The sequence below is a fragment of the Anser anser genome, assembly GCF_964211835.1.
Source record: "Anser anser genome assembly, chromosome: 4".
Taxonomy (NCBI): domain Eukaryota; kingdom Metazoa; phylum Chordata; class Aves; order Anseriformes; family Anatidae; genus Anser; species Anser anser.
Genome location: NC_139724.1, coordinates 21,008,277 through 21,026,991, shown reverse-complemented (window position 1 = coordinate 21,026,991; position 18,715 = coordinate 21,008,277). Strand labels below are relative to the sequence as shown.

Sequence of the window (18,715 nt, the reverse complement as noted above, 5' to 3'; positions counted from 1 at the left end):
TTAGTAACAGCAGTCTAGAACCACCCCTGGATTAAGATGGATAGACACCAGCTAATCAAAACATCCTCACAGTTGCCTAAGGTTTGTGACATTTGGCATTGTCAGATGATCTTCAGTTGTATCACTTTTAGTCTTTCTGCCTCCTTATTAAGTTAAGGAATTTTCCATTTTTGCCTTTATCAGGAGGTTTTGCCACCCAGCATCTTGGTGTCCAGGGCCTCTTTCACAGAGATAATTCTATCACCTTTAGCCATCTTTTATTTGTCCAACTATTTCATCATTAAAGGTCTTAAGTTTTGAAAGGTTTAAATATCTTGCGACTTCCAAATACTTGGAGTCACCTAGGACTCCATTGTCACTTTAAGAGAAAGCAAATGGTGATAACATTAAATCAAATAAGCACTATATTAGCTTCCCATTAAACAGGCCTATGAACTATTTGCTATGAACTAGAAAGAGGAGAAAAGTTACTTTGGATTCCCTGATCCTGAGCATAAAAGGCTAACAGTTGTGTCAGCTATCAGTTTTGGCTCTTAGCTCTAGATGCCATGTCCACAGCTTGTGGGTCTACAGTGTCAGCTATGAGCCCTTTCCCAACTCCAAAAATACTCATAGTAGGGAAGCTCAGTACACTGCCAAAAAGAAAAAAAATCTATAGATTTAGAAGAGTGGGCCATTTCAGTAACAGCCAGATCACTAACAAACACTGTCAATCAAATTACCTCAGGTCTGTTTTGTGCAAAGATCCCTATGTATTGGATTTGAGATGGTTTGAAGCCTCGGTGGAGTAATGCAGAGCCCACATATTCTGCTCTGTCTGAAACCTGAGGGAAAATAAAGAGAAGCCAAATGAAAAAAGAGACAAGCTTAACAGTACAAACCACGTAAAACATTTTCCTTTAAGTCCTACAAGAAGAATAACTAACATGAAGCAGACAGTGGTTTTCTAGGCTATTTTGGATGTCCTCTGACCTTGATAAACTAGAGACTGAATATGGACACCATACTTGCACACAAAACACAGAAGAGTACTTAACAGTTAAAGTCCAGCTAGATTAAGTGTAAGTTTAGATTTAATGCTCACATGCAGAAGATGCTATTTTGTTGCGTTTGTATTAACCCCCAGAAGTGACCCTGGAGTGAGCCAGCTTTATACTCAATGACAAACATTACATATGCCATCCTTCTGCTTCTTTCAGAAGACTACTGAACTACTGAATTCCCAGTGCCTACAAGAATACCATTCTACTTTTCAAGAAGTACAAAAATAAAGGAGACAAAACAGTTCAATAAATAAAGCTTTTGGGAAAGTAATTTTCTAATTCCTCCTTCCATATAGCATATGACTCGAATCTACGTCTTGACATGAAGAGTTTTGTTAATGAGAGGCTGTGCCTAAAAAATACCCAGCAAAACCACCTTGGGAAGTGACCTCTGCTACATACAAAAGGTCTTTACTGACCCTAGCACTACGTACTAGATGAGGCTTATGCAAAGTTTAAGGTATCACTTACTAAATCGGGAACAACCTGAAAATGCAGAGCTGTCCAAAGAAGATTTGCATAAAGATATTTTTAGCATTCATGAAGAAGCAGTGTGCTACTAGGTAGAAGTGTATCTATTAACACTCTGTACAAGCATTATTCAGCGCTACTGAGACAAATAATCAAAAAGCACAGGTAACATTTGTAAAGTAAAACTAGCCTCTCAAACGAGTGACTATAATAGTAGCATTCTGAGCCTCCAAATATTGCCTCTGAAAGGCTGCAGCTTTGTAGTAGTGTCCAAATTCTACGCAATTCAGCAATAAAATGCTGAAAGCTGCCAAGATAATCTGAAATACGTTCAGGAATAAAACAGTGAATATAAACAAAGTGCAGGAGGTATTCTTCCCCTTGTACATTTTTGTGACTGTTCCTTTAGGATTTTAACAAGAATTAGAATCTTCCTGCAATATTTTGACATTACTTTAAAACACCATGAATAATTAAGTCTTTTTATATCACGCCACTGGATGTTGTGGCAATGGTCTCAGTAAGCAAAAGCAGATCTAGCTCAAAGCTAGAAAGGCTACTTACCTCTTTATAGGATATCCACTCATACGGCTGGTTTTGTTTTCTAACACCTAGACATGGACCGTTATCTAAAAACAGCAATAAAAAAGTTACTTAAAATTTAACCCCTGCTTCCTCTGTCTTAACAGCACACTAACTACACACCTACCAGCATTAAGCTGACACCCTATGAATTCTTTGGAGATACCTTCAGAATGCAAACCCCATTTTGGAGTTGGTGAGGGGGACAGGCAGGGAATGAAGCTGGTGAAGGTTGGGTTAGGCTAAGGAACACAGCACTGACTTAATTCACACAATGCTGCTTTGCAAGAGATCATAATGCAATTTGCTTTCAAGATGCTCACATTTAATGCATTCATCTTATTGATGGGTAGACATCCCCCATCCACAACGGGGCTTCAGGAGCCCAGACCTTCAGTTCTTGACACCACTGAAAAGAGTAACTTTAAAATTAAACTTACTTGAAACATGCAACCCCCTTTGGAAGATATCATAAGCTGTTCTCACATCATCATAGTAACAAGTTAACAATTCATCACTCTTAAGGAGAGAGGACCTTCGAGCACGCTCACCACCCTAAAAAAGATAATTAAAAGGTTGGACACTTGTTGGATACAAATGAACAGGAAATTCCTGAAGAAATAAAAACATCTCATCTATTTTAAACATTTTGTTATGAGTCTTAGTAAATTCTGCTTGAGAGAACTTCATTTCTGTTTCCCAGGACATCATTTAAAGATATGTTATTTCTCCCTGCATTACTGAAAGTACAAGGCAAAAACCTACCCTCAGCTACATTTGCTCTGTGCTCTCATATGTAAGAACCACAAAATGCCCTTTGACACCCCTCACTAGAGGAAGATCTTCTTTAAAAGCATTTTATCCCATTATATCAGCAGTTAAGCTTTCTAAATCCCTCCAACCTCAACTGGGGCATTCTAGATGTTAACACTGAGATCCTAATTTACTTTTCCAATTAGAAATAGTAAACAACCATGTTCAGACTGAGGTTTCAAAACCTTAATGATTTTAAGCATGGTCAGTTTTAACCTGCTACTATAAAATAGGCTATGTTAAATAATCTCATTTTACACCAACTAAAGTTTCAGAAGTTGTAATTATGCAAGCACTGTTGGGCCATACTTGTTCTGTTCAGGTGACAGACACTTACAAGCAGATTTTTAACAGGGAGACAGTACAGCTGGTTAAGCAGTTTCAAGTAAATATTACCTAAAATCCTCTTTATCAGGGGTTGTAGTCAGCTTGTGGCCCTTTCAAAGAAATTTTGGACTACCTAAATCTACACATGTATTATATCATCACCTACAATGTCAAAAACCTAATCAGATGCAATTAGACTCTTCCCAGGCCATTGGTCTGGTTTTGATTTCAAGGTACACTGGAAGATCAGAGAGCACCTGTTATCTACAACTGGAAAGATACAGGTTTATGCAGGTTTCACTGAAGATGTCATATCACACATGTCCACAGAAAGGAGCTAGCACATTAGTGATTCATCAGAGAAGGAAAAACATTTTAAAACTGAAACAAGTTGGACTTGTTTTTAGCAAAACTATGTGTAATGCTTGCCACTCCTTTGACCGTAAGCAGAAACATACACTGTGAACATGGCCCAGAACAACTTTATGACTAGCTTACCTCCAAACAGTCATAACATTAGAAATTCAAGAGCATACTTGCCCTCAGACCAACATCTACTCTATAGGAAGTGAGCTGATCACTTGGACACATCTCTACCCAGAAAGAAAAGCCAGAGTGCTTATTTTATTGCACTTGTTTCACAGACACTGGATAACCAGGGTCAGCTTCTAGATTTCCCAGTTTTACCACCTCTGGAGCTAACCAGAGGGAGATTAAGCCACATAGTTTATGACCACAGCCATAGGAAACATCTATATGTGATGTATTGGCACCATGTTTGATGCACTCCAATTTCTGTGTAGGTGAGTATCACACCTTAAGTCACTCCTTGGGCAACAGTCAAGAAGTTGGTTTTCTTCTCAGCTGAGCTGGTACTATTTTGTTTACATGTCCTACTACTCAGAACTACAAAAGCAGCTTTACAAAAAGCAGCTTTCAGAGGGCCTGAAGCACTAACTGAACCTGAGAATGACGCTTACCAGGCAGAGAGCACACTGCTTAGATTCAGGGCTGACTGCATTCCCCTTCTCTACAAGAGAATTAAGAAACTATTGCAGGCTACTACTGCAGAGACCCATAGGTTGTTTTATCAGTAAAGGAAAGCATAATCAGCTTATCATCCTGCTTACTTAATTCCTTTTCTCAACACAAAGTAAAACTCTTACTCTAGGCCTGCTAGAAATCACTTTCCACTGAAGAAGGCAGCTTCTTGTGTGAAGACCATCAGGAGTTCAATGTTATTCTTCAGAGATGCGGTGAAATACACCTTGATATGCTGAAGATCATTTAGACCTTACTTCACGCTGCCACTTTTAAGTCATCTATTAGGTGACATTATGGTATTGGTCTAATTTTGCTTTGGAGTAAAAAGGACTAGAATTACACTACTTTAAGAGCCTGTACAAAGGGTCCTTACCCAAAATATTTGTGCAGCCATCAGGCAAACCTTTGTAGCAGAAGTGCTTTTTAGTTTGCCGTGAACAACACTGCTCATTACTAGTCAGACATCTCAGCCTCAGGACTGGATGTTTGGCTGATTCCATGCAAGTTACCTGAATGGGACCTAACAAGCAGACCCAGTACAAAGTAAGCACTCAGAAGGGTTGTCAGTTTTAAAGTGTGCTTAAGGAGCCATGAAATAAAGTTTTTTAATGCTAAGAACAGCCTTGGGTTACTTGTTTAAGGCAGCCAGTACAGCATTTCGGGTTGTCACAAGAAGATGAGCAATTATGCAGCAGCTTGTAGACATTAAGAGTAAGACCTTGGATTGGTTTATAATAGCTGCATCTTAAGGAAAGAAATTTATTCTATAAGAGACATATTACATAACCCAAACAGGCACTGATTGTAACACAAGACAGCCACTTTTAGACATAGGCTTACTTCTTGTTGATACATGGTGCTTAGGATGAGCAGTACTGTCAAAACATATTGCTGTCTCAACCATGCCTCAGAGGCAAGAGGCCTAATTTCCATGTTCCTAAGGGAAAGTACGCTGCCAAGTGATGCTTGGGTCACTAACATGCACATTCTGAGCAGCAAGAAGTACAAGCTAGGATTTCAAGCTAGCCATATAGTTTTGAGAAAGCTAATCCCCAGGTGAGCACACAACTGCTAAAAATCAACCCCTTAATACGGAGACAAGCACAGGTCTAATCAAGCAATTACTGAAAGACAAGGCAAGCCAGAGCTCCTGTACCATATCAGGAGAGTGCATGAAGGTTTAAGAGCTTTCAGGAGAGGAATACCACTCTCCATATCTGAATGGATTTTCTTAAGGGAAGAAACCTGAAGTCCAACCCAAACTCTTACTACAAGACAATATTGACATCCTTACTGTTTACACACCATATTTCTACATACCCTAGCAGAACTTGACCCAAATAGAAGTACTTGCATTTTTTAAGCATGACGTAATATACTTGACAGCCATACATCCTGCACTCTAAAATCAATAGTTCAAGTTGTTTAAATATGCATCACCAACTAAAAGCAATCCATAAGTAGACAGATCCAAATGCACCTACGAGTCACAAACATGATTTTGCAAAAACTCACTCTTACAATAAGGCCTTATTGCAGCACTGAAATCTTTGGTACAGTGCACAACTGAGTATAGCATGAGTCTCAGCAATAGTCTCACACTTACTTATGATCACTTTTTATCTTGTCTTCCCATCCACAGACAGTGGATTCAAGTGGATCCCAAGAGATTTTCACTTAGGCCTCAGAGATTCTCACAAAATTCATATTGTGTTTACAGCTTTGAAAACAGGATTTCTTTCCATGAAATGGAACTGTGGCATGTACATTTCAAAGACTGCAGTCCATGTATTTTGTGACACCTACTCTAGAAGAAAGCAGATACTTTCAGTAACTCAGCACCCATTTACCCCTGCATACAATCTCTATGCTCCCTCAGTGTTGGTTAGAATAGGTCACTGGGTGCTGACCTACTAAATCAAAGCTTTTCAGAGCCACAAAGTGAGCTTGAACAGCAATAAATAGGATATTTTTCCTCCTTTAAGAAGCTATGAAGGCTTATCATCAGAATACATAGAAATCCTATGCCAGTCACTGGCTTCATTTAACTTCATTATTCTCTTGGCATCTAAGTTACAAGCAAGAATTAAGCAGAAGCATATTTATAACTCAAAGCTATAACCATTAATGAACAGATAGATTTAATATTCACAGTTGTACAGATTTGTGTTCTGCTACATCTCTTTTGAAGCATGTTGCTGATTCTCTAGACCTTTGAACATCTTTTCTGATTAAAGATGATCAAGTTAAGGCATAATCTGAGAGCAGCGTTTTGCATTTTTCTCCCACCGAAGTGGGAATCCGTCTTAACACAGCTAAGAGAATGGAGTACATTAAGCAAACATAGCAAGAAGCTAAATCTCAAGCACTGCATTACACTTGGTACTATCATTAAAAGCACCAGTTCTAACAGATGTGAAACGTGCTTTAACATACTTTCTCATTTCACTAGTTTGAGATAGCTCACAACATTATATTGTAAAGGGCTTTATCTGAATTGTCAAACAAAACTGGGCAGATCTTGGTCATTTCAAGATATTAAAGTTTGAGCTCTTTATCCCCAAGATATAACATCCAGCTGTTCTTCATTTAATACTAGCTATTCCTTCTATTGGTGTGTTTTCTGAAGGGACAATGAAAAGTAATCCCGCTCTACCTATTCTGCTCAGAGCAGATGTTAATTAGTACAATATGGATCAATTGCACATTAAGTATTTTTAGTGAGGTCTCATACTACAGACAATTTTTAATCATGGAATCCGTGAGTGATGAGCGATTTAACTTGAAGAGGTAAAGGTAGTGAGCTGAGACTGCTGTCTAGTCTCAAGCACATAAACATTTGTCACTGGGTTTATGGCTGTTCCACCATCTTCCAGCACAAAGCCCCCCCCAGCCTGCTATTGATACAGTCTATACTGGGTAGCGAGGCACTCCACAGCTGGAAAGCTTCACTGGTTGTTTACTGCAGCCACTAAAACATGTTCTACAAGAATATTCTATACACTGTCTAAACGGCCACTGTCCAGACTGGGAAAGCTCACCAGAAGTGAGATCTAGCCTCTGAATCCTTAAAATATGCGTGCTTCTTGTAGAGATGTTTTTGTAACTATCACGTTGCCAGAACACGTTTGTCTTTCTGCAATTCTAACAGTGGACCATTACTTGGTTTTCATTACCGTAACATGACTTGTAGGCAAGCTTACCAGTACATCATACTGGAAAAAAGACTTAAGAAAAGCTAAGCTTCTGAATGGGGGGGCCAACTGATGCTTCAATTCTTCAGTTCCACTATCATGAAGCACTGCAGAGACAGAAATGTGTGATCTGAGGCTATGATAGGAGCGTCTTGCTCATGAAAGGTTACCTACTGCAAAACTTCAAACTGCTCTGCCACATTTGTTTATATCAGTTTACTGTCACATCTTCTCTTAAGCTCATGAAGTCATGTTAAAACACCTGTGACACAGGACACCCAAATGGGGTCTAGCCACACAAAAGAATCTGCTGTAATTGGATTCTTTGGTTGCAAAGATGTATGAACAAATCTATAGATATCACTTCTGACTATCAAGAGTAATGCAGTAAACTGTCACCCTTATTTTCCTGTATTTTATAATACCCCACCTGAAGACCACAACCATCCAAAGCTATCTCCTTCCTCCAAAAAAGGAAATATGTTGTCTACTCTGAGGAAATAGAGGGGCACTCTTGAGAGAATGAAATCCATCATAAAACAGTGACTCTGTAGTAAACAGGGAAATTGATAAAACTGCTGCTCAGGAAACCAACCATGTAATCAGTTGTCTGTATTTCCATCTAAGCAACAGTTCTTCCCAGTCAGACTGTTTCCATATTTGACTTCAGTATTAAAACCACCACCTAACTGCAACATTGTGCCTCGGAAATCAAGACAGAAACTAAGCTAACATATCCAGAGTTCAGTATATGGTTGCTTTAATTTCAACTTACTCTATGGCTGGGCTCTCTTGGCAGGGCTCATATCTTTCCGCAGATCATTTCAGGACAGTTAGTACCCTCTTCATGCTTGTAACCTAATATATGTCTCATCTGTCAGCTATTATAAGCTAGATATTGTAACAGAATAGTATTAGTCTATCAGTACACCATATACACCATGCACACTCTGACCAAGACCTGATTTCATAAGTCACCACCTAAACAGTTTTAAAGTAAAAACTACACTGTGCTAGCTGTAATATTCACAAGTTTCCTACCACCACTCAGATCAGAAGCTCTTCTCACCAGTCTCTCTCCCATGCGAGTTATCACCACAGTGACCTGAAACCTCAACTTGGTTTTCAAATTCAGCAAGCCAAAAAAAGAGCCCAAGCCACACTTGAGAGAAGTGTTCCCCCCCTCCAGTTCAGAAACACTGCATAAGCAGCGACTGCTGTAGGCTTCAAAGTTCAGTGAATGACAGCATCAAGTGACACTTACCTCTACTTCCACAGACTGCATTGCTAAATCACATGGTGGTTTTAATGCTTTCGGTCTTGTCGCATACCAGTAGGTTGTGAGAGCTGCAAAAGCACCAAAACCCATCAGCGTGTTTGTTGGAAGGGTGCGCACATACTGCCTGACATCCCCAAGTTCCGGCATCCGTAGATGTCTGAACAACTCATGTGCTTGCATTGTAGTTCAGTGCAGTTGTCCCAGAGCTGGAATCTGTTGACAGGAAAAGAATTAGACAGATCTGAAATTCTGCTTCAATTCAGTATTGTTACAGGAGAGCAATGTACGCTTTGTCCTACCAGCTTCTCACTATCAAAGTGACTTTATCTGCCACTAAGCAAGCAGCATCTTTAGATTGCTGTAATGCAATTACATAAATAAGCAATTACTAGTTCATACTCTGGAAAAACAGGTGTGGCTGACAAGAAAGCTCCAGGGTTTTAATATCACTTAAGACACTGCATTGTAACAAAACACGATTCTGTGATGGGGTTTTTGTCTGAAGGATAGTCTTTCAGAAGTGCTAGACCTTTACTGGCAGAATAGCTACAGCACAAGGCTGTTTAAAGAGTGAGTGTCACATGGGACTCGGGGGAGAGAGGGCAGGGCTATGTTGGCTTACTTTCCGGCACTAACCCAACAGAGAGCAACCTAATCCTGCGGGAGCATAGCAGGAGTTTTCACCTCCCCTTCCCTACTCTCCCCTCAGTCGTGCACGAGGCTCTGCAGAGCTTTCCCGCAGGAAGGCTCTCCCTATAGCCCACCGTGCTAGCTAGCTTCCTTTTTCTCCCGGTGTCACATCAACAATTCATCTTCAGACACGAGGCAGAACAAAGCAGCATCTGTGGGGCCGCAGCAAACAGCGGCATAAACAAGCACAGGAAGCACGTTTTACCCGTCACGTCCATACAGAGAGATGAGGAAAGGCGACTCCTCGCCCGTGCCTCAGCAAGGGCTGACATGGATATTCCGCAGCCAGAAGCGGCCGCGGAAAAAAGCCTTGCCGTCAGCTCAGCTGGTGCCCTCCTCCCCAGCCAAGGTCCCTGGGGACGTTTGTCACATGCCAGAGCCAGGGGCTCCTGCCCACTGGGTTAGAGGTGAGCAGCAGCAGGCAGGCAGCGGGCCCTGCCAGGCCAATGGCAACCCACAGCCGATCACCCCACAGCGCTGAAGGACGGCTGCCTGCCCTGCGCCAGCTCCCAGCTGCCTCCTGCCACCCAGGGACATTGCCAGAGTCGCGTCTTCCTGCATTCAGCCCCGTGGTGTGCTCCTTCGGGTCCCTGCAGCTCAGCCGCTGGCAAGAGCCGACACAGCAAGAGACCTAGAGAGTGTCAGATGTTTTTGGATGGCTACAACATGCTGTGGAGCCATACGCTACTGCACAGTGGTAGTATAGGAGATGCTGAAATCCAGGCGGCCAGAATTAGGGGCACATTCATTTCTGAAACCAAGCATACCAGGTTAACATCTCACACTTCTACAGGAAAAAAAAATCTGAAGTTTACAATCTGCTGATGAAATCTTTGTTGCTGCCATCAGTTATTCAGCTAGACAGGGGAGTCGTCTAGTCCATAAAGAGACTAACCAGTATTTGGGGAGGATTTGCTAGAGACAGCAAGAACACCTTAAGATGGTTCAAGGGGCCCACCGTTTCACAACGCTGCACAGAGCAGCTGAGGTTGGAAGGGGCCTCTGGAGATCACTGAGTCCACCCCCTGCTCCAGCAGGGTCACCTAGAGCACGTTAGCAGGAGAACAGTCTGAAATAAGGTCACAGACAGGGGTATCAGGTCCATCTCTGGACAGGTCCCAGCCCCCCCCAAGCCCGGGGGCACTGCTTTTCCCCACTCTCCCCTGTATTTATATCTCAGGGTAGCTGACTGCATGGCCTAGGTATGCTGCGTAGGGCCACTACAGAAGTGCCTTCTGATTATTTGCACTGCAATATGCAGGAGACCACATCACAAACCTGTGGCACCTCAAACTGTAGCAATGAAAGGTGAAGAACTGAGTATATCAAGAAATCCCTTCATCTTTCCTTAGCATAAAAAAATACTGACTCAATTAGGATCACTATGCCATCGCTTTTTATACATAAAGCTACATTTCTTTGCATTGCAGGCATGAAAACTCTGGTGTTTTAGCTTCCAATAGATGAACACTAAGAATAAATCAATCCCAACAAGAAAGGCTTAGCTTACAAATCAGTTTTAGATATCCTATTAGACACCACACTATCAGATTAGCAAAAGGGGAGTTAAAGTATATGTAAGGGCAAAGAGCAAGCTGAGCTCTTTCTTCAAGCCTCACAATAAGCAGCTCTGACTTAAACAAATACTTGCTTTCCTCTCTGTATTAGTCAGGATATATCCTGCTCACATACTATATAATTCAGGAATGCAGGGTAATTAGAGAATTATTCTTTCAGAAGGCTGGTGTGCTATTACAGCTGACAAGAATTGAAGTAAACACCTTCATTTAATTCACATAAAAGTCCTATTGTAGTCAAGAAGCTGGGATGATTTAGGACTAGGTAAAGAAAAATGAGTATCACCACTCTTCATTTCTTTGACCAGTTGTTTGTAGAGCAATTTACAACAAAACATTCTTGAATTTCAGTTACATAACATACTCCACTGCTTACGCTTGTATTGAGGGAGACTCATTTATTACACCTTCTGCCTCATCAGCACAGAGAGACAAGATCAGGACAAAGTTCTCGGCAGAACGAAGCAATTCCTAGCTTTAACACTATCAACTAGGTCATATCAACTCTTTCTGTAGTTAAGATGAAGTCAGATGCAACAAGAACACTCACATTCATAAACACGCATGAATATGCCCTCTCAAAAAAGATGAGGTTTCAACGCCCTTCAGCCTTCTTTGATCCATCCCAGTAATTACTTGGCTTATGCTCCAATCATATCAGACATCCAAGGTCTTCCCCATGATCAAGGAGAAGAGTTTAAAGTCCACAAATGTCTTTTCAATTGAACTAGACCTGGCCTTCAGTCCTTTTCCTCGAGTAAGGGCCCAGCTAAGTCTACTTACTCAAGACAAGCAAAGCAGCCCAGCAAGGCTTCATACACTCCACTCACCTCTGTTACTTCCACCCCAAAGCACCAACTTACCCTTCCAATTATGCAGCCCACCCACACCTGGGCACTCCATAATTGCTACCTACGGACCTCCCCATTGTTAAGCTTCATTGAAGTTTTGCCCCCACCTTTCACCTCAGCCAACAGAAGACTAGAAGAGTGATAAGTAAGCTATTAACTCCAGCTGCACAGTCAGCATGAGCCATCCACTTGGAGAAGAGCACTTTGAACTACTTGGTGGTAGGACACTCAACACAGAGGCAGTTGTGCAAGGCCAACAAGATTCACCGAGACCAGTGGTTGTAGCTTCATGTTCTTTTCCAAAAACTCAGGTATTGAAATCGCTTCTTAACCAGATGGGGTCTGGACTGCAGGCAATGGACTGTGGAACTAGGTCCTACCGCGAGATGGTACGTGGTGGCTGACTGCAGGTCATGGCTGGAGACTCCAAGGAGGCAGATCCCAGGTGAGAAGCACCAGTCTCTGACACTCCGCTTGCTACTTGGGGCACAAGGGACAACATCTGAGCAGGTCAAAAGCCACATTCCTCAAAGCAACCAATAGACCTTGGCTGGTTTGGTTTTAGTTAAACTACACCAGGCAGATATGGGAAAGGGGTTCTAGTAACAGGGCAGAAGAACTACATCAGAGGTAATTACCTGTGCCCTGCAGAAACAGTGGTTTCCAAACCCAGCCCCTGAAAGCATCCCTCTACATTCATCGCATCGGTTCAGTCAGAGTTCTGCACAGCTCAGACAAAGCCAGCTCTCTTTGCACACACACGCGCATGCACACACACACCCCGCAGCACCCAGGGCTCATTCTTTATAGCACAGCCAGTATCTCAAGGCAACGACCCAAGTTGGCAGCACTCGGCCGTTCTTTGCTGCTCCTACTCTGGGCACACAATGGGCTATTTACAGAGGGCAGCAGCCTGCCCATTGTCTACCCGTGGCCAGACATGGTTCGAGTGCAACAGAAGAGAACAGGAGAGCAGCCGTCAGCTTCTTTACTGCAGAGAAAACAGCCCCAAGAGCCAATGGCCTCTTCCCCCCTGCCCTAACACTGAGGGCAGCGGGATGCCTGCACTGGTGGCTGGTGATAAAGGCAAGCTCCCCACACGGCCTGGAAGGAGCAGCCACGTTATTTCTGCGCTCTTACAGAGAGGAGGGCAGCTTCTCTTGCTGTTCCTCTAGCTGTGAGCGGTATGGCCCCAAGACATTTTCACTGTGAAAGGCTGGAAGAGGTTACCAGCCACCCATGTACCTTTTGGCTAGCCTCAGAGCTGTTGAGCAATTTGTTTGTTTTTCTTACTGCTACAGGTTACACCCCGGAGCTCCCAGTGTCCCCCTAATGCTCAAGTTTTTTTCCACTCATCCTTTAAAGATGAGCCAAGTGCAGAATCATACTCTAGCTTTAATGCAGAGTACGACAGGGTGCAACTAATAGCTTTGGCTACTGACAAAAGAAATCCTTGCCTGAATAGATACATAATCCTAATCTCATGGTGCAATTTACAATCAGCTTAAGTTTCAACCAGCCCAATCCTTCCCAGATGCATGCTCCTACAACCCTCTGCTGGCCAGGGATTCAGCTGGTGGTACACGCACACATGGGACATGGTCTAGCAAAACCAGCTTTCCTGGGTTAGTTCTGACGCTCGTTCTCAGCTAGACCAGCTCTCAGCTTGATGAGCAGATAGCCATTAGCTCCCAGAAGGAAACAAGACAGCCCAGCTGCCCCTCGGTTTCTCCAGCTGCAGAGCTGCACCTCAAGCATGTAACTCCAGACACCGCACACAAGGCCTCCCGGGATTCTCTCCCCCCTGCCCTGCAGTCAAGGCAGTAACTTGACTGAGGTCTTGCAACCACCTGTGTCAGAGCCAGCCGTACCCAGCAGGGAAACCACAAGCACCCTAAAGACACAAAGGAGCACAGGTAATTAAGACCTGGAGGAGATTTCTCAGATTAAGCCTCCTTTGACATAAATGCTGCAGCAAGGTGTGTTGCACGGTGCTCAGCATGGCGCTCAGCATGGCACATATAACATGCGAGTCTGGCCTTGGCCACAAAGGGCTCTCCCAAACAAGAGAAATACTGTTGAAATGTAACAGCGTCCCACCAACTACTCCACTCTCCTCCCCTATCCCCTTTTCTCCAATTAAAACAAACCTAAACATCACATCTTACTCAGAATCTCCCAACCAGGTTTCAGAGCTACTGAACCCTGCTTCTGAAGTAGTTGGCTGCCAAATTCGCTTTCCTGTAACAGCAATGAAGAAAGAATCAATAAGCTGTTAATGAGGAACCCATCCCACAGATGGGAACAAGCAGGTCCCTAATATTCACCCCTCGACACTTTGAGCCTCCCAGCTGCCTGCAGCCCCCCCAGTCTGGCTCTGAGCAAGCACAGGGCACCGTGCAGCGGTTCAGGTTGCCTCTGAGGGCTTTGTCCCTTCATCTGGAAGAAGGCAGATGGCTGGAGGGAAGCAGCCTGCCAGCTCTATTCAGCCCCACCAGGCAGGAGGGACAGGGTGACTCAGTAAGCTGCAGCTGAAGCAGTGAGGACTTGTTGCAACCTTGAAGCACTGCATCTGACAGGGATGCGTCAAGGCTCTGTCCCCCACTGACAGGCAAAGTCACAGCCCTGTCCTCAGCCCTTTGGCCGCAGCCCTCCTACAATCAAACGGAACAACACCTGGATTCTTGCCTCTTACTGAGGCCCAACAAGTAATCTGAGTGCACACCAGCGAGGTCACTGGAGTTCACTCCAGTTCAGAAGCCAAGTGGATTCCTGTCATGTGGCTCGATCGATGTCTTTTGTGCAGTTAGCACCCTTCAGCAGCACTTGGTAACACCACGCTAAAGAAATCAGTACTTCCCACTGAAGCCTGTGAGACCATGACCAATTTGAAGTGTTCCCATTGATTGGCACCTATATACACACAGCAGCCACTAAAAGTCTTACCAGTTTATCCTCTTCAATGAGGAATAAAAATGCTTACAAACATCTACTTTGAAGCCTAAATTACTTTCTCCCTTTAGAACTGCATCCCTACAACTCTGGCTAGCATCGTGACACTCCCCTGTTAATTTATCTCAGCCCAAACACAGAGCAGATGACAATCACCCCACAGAGGGGACTGCCCTGAGCTGGCAGCTTTCTGGTGGCACTAACAGCTTGAGTAGCTTGTGCCAACTTATTCATGCTACTTGTTCCGGGAAAGTCCTGTGTGTACCTCAAGGTAACATATGCTTCCAGTACTCACCTGAGACCACGCAACAGTGAGTTTCTTACTCATGCTTCGGTCACCTGACAGCCATAGCAAAGGGTAACCTGGGTCAGGCATACTTCAGCCGTGGTGCATCACACCAGTGTTTACATTCAGAAGAATGTCTAAAAGAGTGTAACCCACAGCACTGAGGCCAGACAGATCAGTAAGTACTTACTAGAAGCAACTAATTCACCCGAGTGCTCTCCCAACACTAGCACCATAGGAAAGCTATGGCAAACCAAGCAGCCCCCCCCTTGGCACCAGGTATTAAGGTCCCCCTTTATCTCCTCCAAAGGGGCTTTTCTTTTCCAGGAAACTCACCCCTCCTCACCAGCCTATTAATGCAGCCCAACTGCAGAGACCAAGTTGCCAAAAACAAGGCACATGCAGTATCAAGCTAAAAAGCTTAAGAGTTCTAGGTTTACTGACTGCAATTCATATAAGAAGCCAGAAGTCCTTTTCTGGAAACAGCTTGCTGCCACAGGACATCATACATTTCTGCTATAAGCCTCAAATAAGAAAGTCCAGCAATAAGAAAGAGCTTTTTTCCTCCTCTCTATCAAACTATAGAAGCAGTTTTCAGTCAATGCTGGACAAACTACCGGTACTAAGGTTCAATTAACCAAAGTGAGTATTTTACTATTGTATTTTGCCCTCTGTAGATGACTAACTCCAAAAACAGGAGGCAGCAAGAGAGCAGAAGCCTGTGTGTTACCAGGAGTCAGGCAGGACCTGCAGAAGAGCGAGCCCCCCCACCTGCAGGCAGGGTTCAGGCTGCTGCCTGCAAAGGTCAGCACTGTTCAGCAGCCCTTCCCTCAGCCACACAGCACGAGGAACTCCCACACAAAGTCCTGTACCTACAGACAAGCCATCTCCCCTCTTATTTGTGAGGATTTCTGGGGAGTTACCACTGATTATATTTTAAACAAAATATTTTGTGTACTTTCCACTTGTAGTTTAGCACACCACAGAAGTAGAATAAGGCAGCCAATCTTTGCATCACTCTACCAGAAGCCCAATTTACCAAGCACTGTACTCCCTTGGGCCAGAACCTCTCCCTCTGCTGCACATTTGAAATCCGGTGCCATTAGCCTTTGAGTCTACCCATTCCAGTCATCTGCATTATCAAGACTTGTACAAAATAAATAGAAAAAACAAAACAAACAAAGCCACTATTGTATTCTATTGCTCACACTAGCTTAAGTGTCTTCTTGTAGGGGAAATAGAAAGAGTTTACGCCTCCCCACTGGAGATTAACACACTCAGGTCTGAAAAGTATATGATCTACCTCCTCCAAAAATCCAATGCAGCATTAATTTGCAGTGGAGCACATCAGGTAGGAGTCAGCTACAGAGGCTTTACTCAAAGAAACAGGAGAGTTACTTACCCAGGTAACTATTTTGAAGAGTTTTCTTTCCTTCCATTTGAATTGCTGGTTTTATTTCTCCACTGATACAGATACCGACCTTGTATTTGCCCTTGACATGAAAGGCTACTCAGGGGCAGGCTTCTCAAGAACTGATGACCTACTTCCAACCTCAAGCTGGGAGATTTGTAGTTGTAAAACAGTATCTACCAAATTTAGAAGCAGCCTTTTGATTCAACACAATCACTGCAGCCCCCAGAATAGGCTAAGGCCAGTTGCTCAAGACCTTGAATTGAGTACACTACACAAAACAGATAATTGTAACTACAAGCTTTTAATCCAACCCCCCAATCATTTCTGTATTGCAATATAAATACGCTTGATATCTTTCTGTTTCAGAGAATCAGCCAACAGCAGTACAGCTCCATGAGGATCTCCGTATTTCATTTATACTCATTAGATGTTACTGGTGATAAGAGAAAAGAAAGGTGTTTTTCCCCTAAGCTCACTGCCTTCTTGATCCGAGAAATCTGAGCTGAATCTCTTGATCTGAGAAACCTCAGCCCTCAAGCCAGAGCACATTCCCAAGCACAGAGGTGCGAATATAAAAGCTCCCAAGCAGGCTGAGGAGACGGCACTGCTCCCTGCAAAGCAACGTGGCCAAAAAGCCTGCTTACACCACGCAGAATAATTTTGCCTAGGCACAAGTATAAAAGCACAGGGCTTCAGGAGCAGTTAGTTTAGATGTCACTATTTCCTGTCACAGGACAGGACCATCATATCTCTGACACTAACCCAACGGAGGCAAGTCTTTAGGCAGATTGCTCGGTCCAGAAGCGTTTTGGTAATACCCCAGACAGCTCACAGGCTTGCCCTTTAGAAATTTAGAAGGCTCCCAGGGTTGCGATTCCTGTTCAACAGGAACAACAAACGCGTGCACCTCGGAACAAAAGCATCGCTGAACTCGGATAAACCCCCAGCTCCGTATCCCTACCTAGCGGGGGGCAGGCGGCCTGCGGACTCCCAGCCCCTCAGCCTTCCATTTTAGGCCGGTTCACCTCACGCCACGCTTCCACACGCGCTTTAAAAAAAATAAATAAACAGATGCTGCTTCAACAACACGCTGTATCCGAGAGCAGCCTCCTCGGGTCCAGCGAGGCAAGGTCCGGCACCCAGACGCTGAAACCCCCAGCCCGGCAGGGCCGGGGGAGGCAAACAGGGCTCCGGGGGCAGCCTGCGCTGCACCACAGCTGGCAGCAGGCCGGGCACCGCTCCTGTGCCCGCCGCAGCCCGGCTGACAGCCGGCCAAGCAGGCCGCCCGGCCCCGGGGCTGCGGGCAGGTCGAGGCGGCGGCCCCGGCAGGCCCCGGCCCGGCCCTGACAGCCGCCGGCACCCTCCCGACACCCTCCCGGCACCCTCGCCCCCGTCCCCCTGGTGGTGGTGGCGGCGGATCCCCCCGAGCCCCCCTCACCTCCCAGCGGCGGCACGGCGGAGCAGGGCTATGTGCGGCTTCCCCCGGCGCCGCCCTATTTAAGCGGAGCACGGCGGGAGCGGCGGGTGCGTGTGGCGAGCCCGCCTCCTCCGCCCTCACCGCCCCCTGCCGCCGCCGCACAGAGGGCGAGAGGGCCCGCGCCGCCTCCTGCGCGGGGCCTGCGGCTGTCCCGGCCCCTCACGGCCCCTCAGGGCCAGCCCTGGTCCCTCAGGGACGGCCCCGGCCCCTCACGGCCGGCCCCGGTCCCCCGCAGGCAGCGGGGACAGGCCGGCAGTCGGTCGCCTTGTCTCTCCCTCCCTGTGGGGTTCAGCCCTCTCACTTCATCCCCCTAAATTCAAGGAGCCCCAATGAGCTGCCTTGTTCCTCCTTTGCCTGCTCGCTCGCGGGATTTGGAGGTGCAGGGTGCAGCCCTTTATACCTTACAAAGCCAAGGCGACAGCTTGTGAGGGAAACTTTTCCTCCCAGCTGTACAAAAGCCGTCTGCATCCAGTACAAGTATGCTGAAAAGATGCACGTTTCATGATAAAAGCGGATAATGAACTCATTGCAACCCCAAGAACCATATGTTACCAACCACTAGATTTTGCTTGTGAGGGGACTGCAGATTTGAGGCGTGCTGGGACAAAACAAAGGAACTTGGAGTCGTTTCAGCCGCCCTCTGAAAGTCAAGTTACCTTGCTGTGGTTTGGCTGTGTGCTTCACTGGCCCGTTTCGTTTGTAAATCATCAACCCA

General features: G+C 45.0%; 1 protein-coding gene across 4 annotated transcripts in view; it reads right to left on the bottom strand.

Annotated features, from left to right (window-relative positions):
- ACSL1 (acyl-CoA synthetase long chain family member 1) overlaps positions 1-18,147 on the bottom strand; it is a 38,430-nt gene extending 20,283 nt beyond the window's left edge. The window contains exons 1-5 of one of the 4 annotated variants that reach the window (XM_083834259.1): positions 17,962-18,147; positions 8,739-8,966; positions 2,537-2,651; positions 2,079-2,143; positions 723-824 (exon numbers count right to left, since the gene is read on the bottom strand). In XM_083834259.1, the coding sequence (XP_083690385.1) occupies positions 723-824; positions 2,079-2,143; positions 2,537-2,651; positions 8,739-8,933 (477 nt within the window). In that variant the 5' untranslated portion in view covers positions 8,934-8,966; positions 17,962-18,147. Of the gene's footprint in view, positions 1-722; positions 825-2,078; positions 2,144-2,536; positions 2,652-8,738; positions 8,967-9,152; positions 9,286-10,401; positions 10,513-17,484; positions 17,644-17,961 lie in introns of those variants that run through there. The other 3 variants (XM_083834257.1, XM_083834256.1, XM_083834258.1) reach the window with 3 other exon arrangements.
- Between the last annotated feature and the right edge of the window lie 568 nt (positions 18,148-18,715).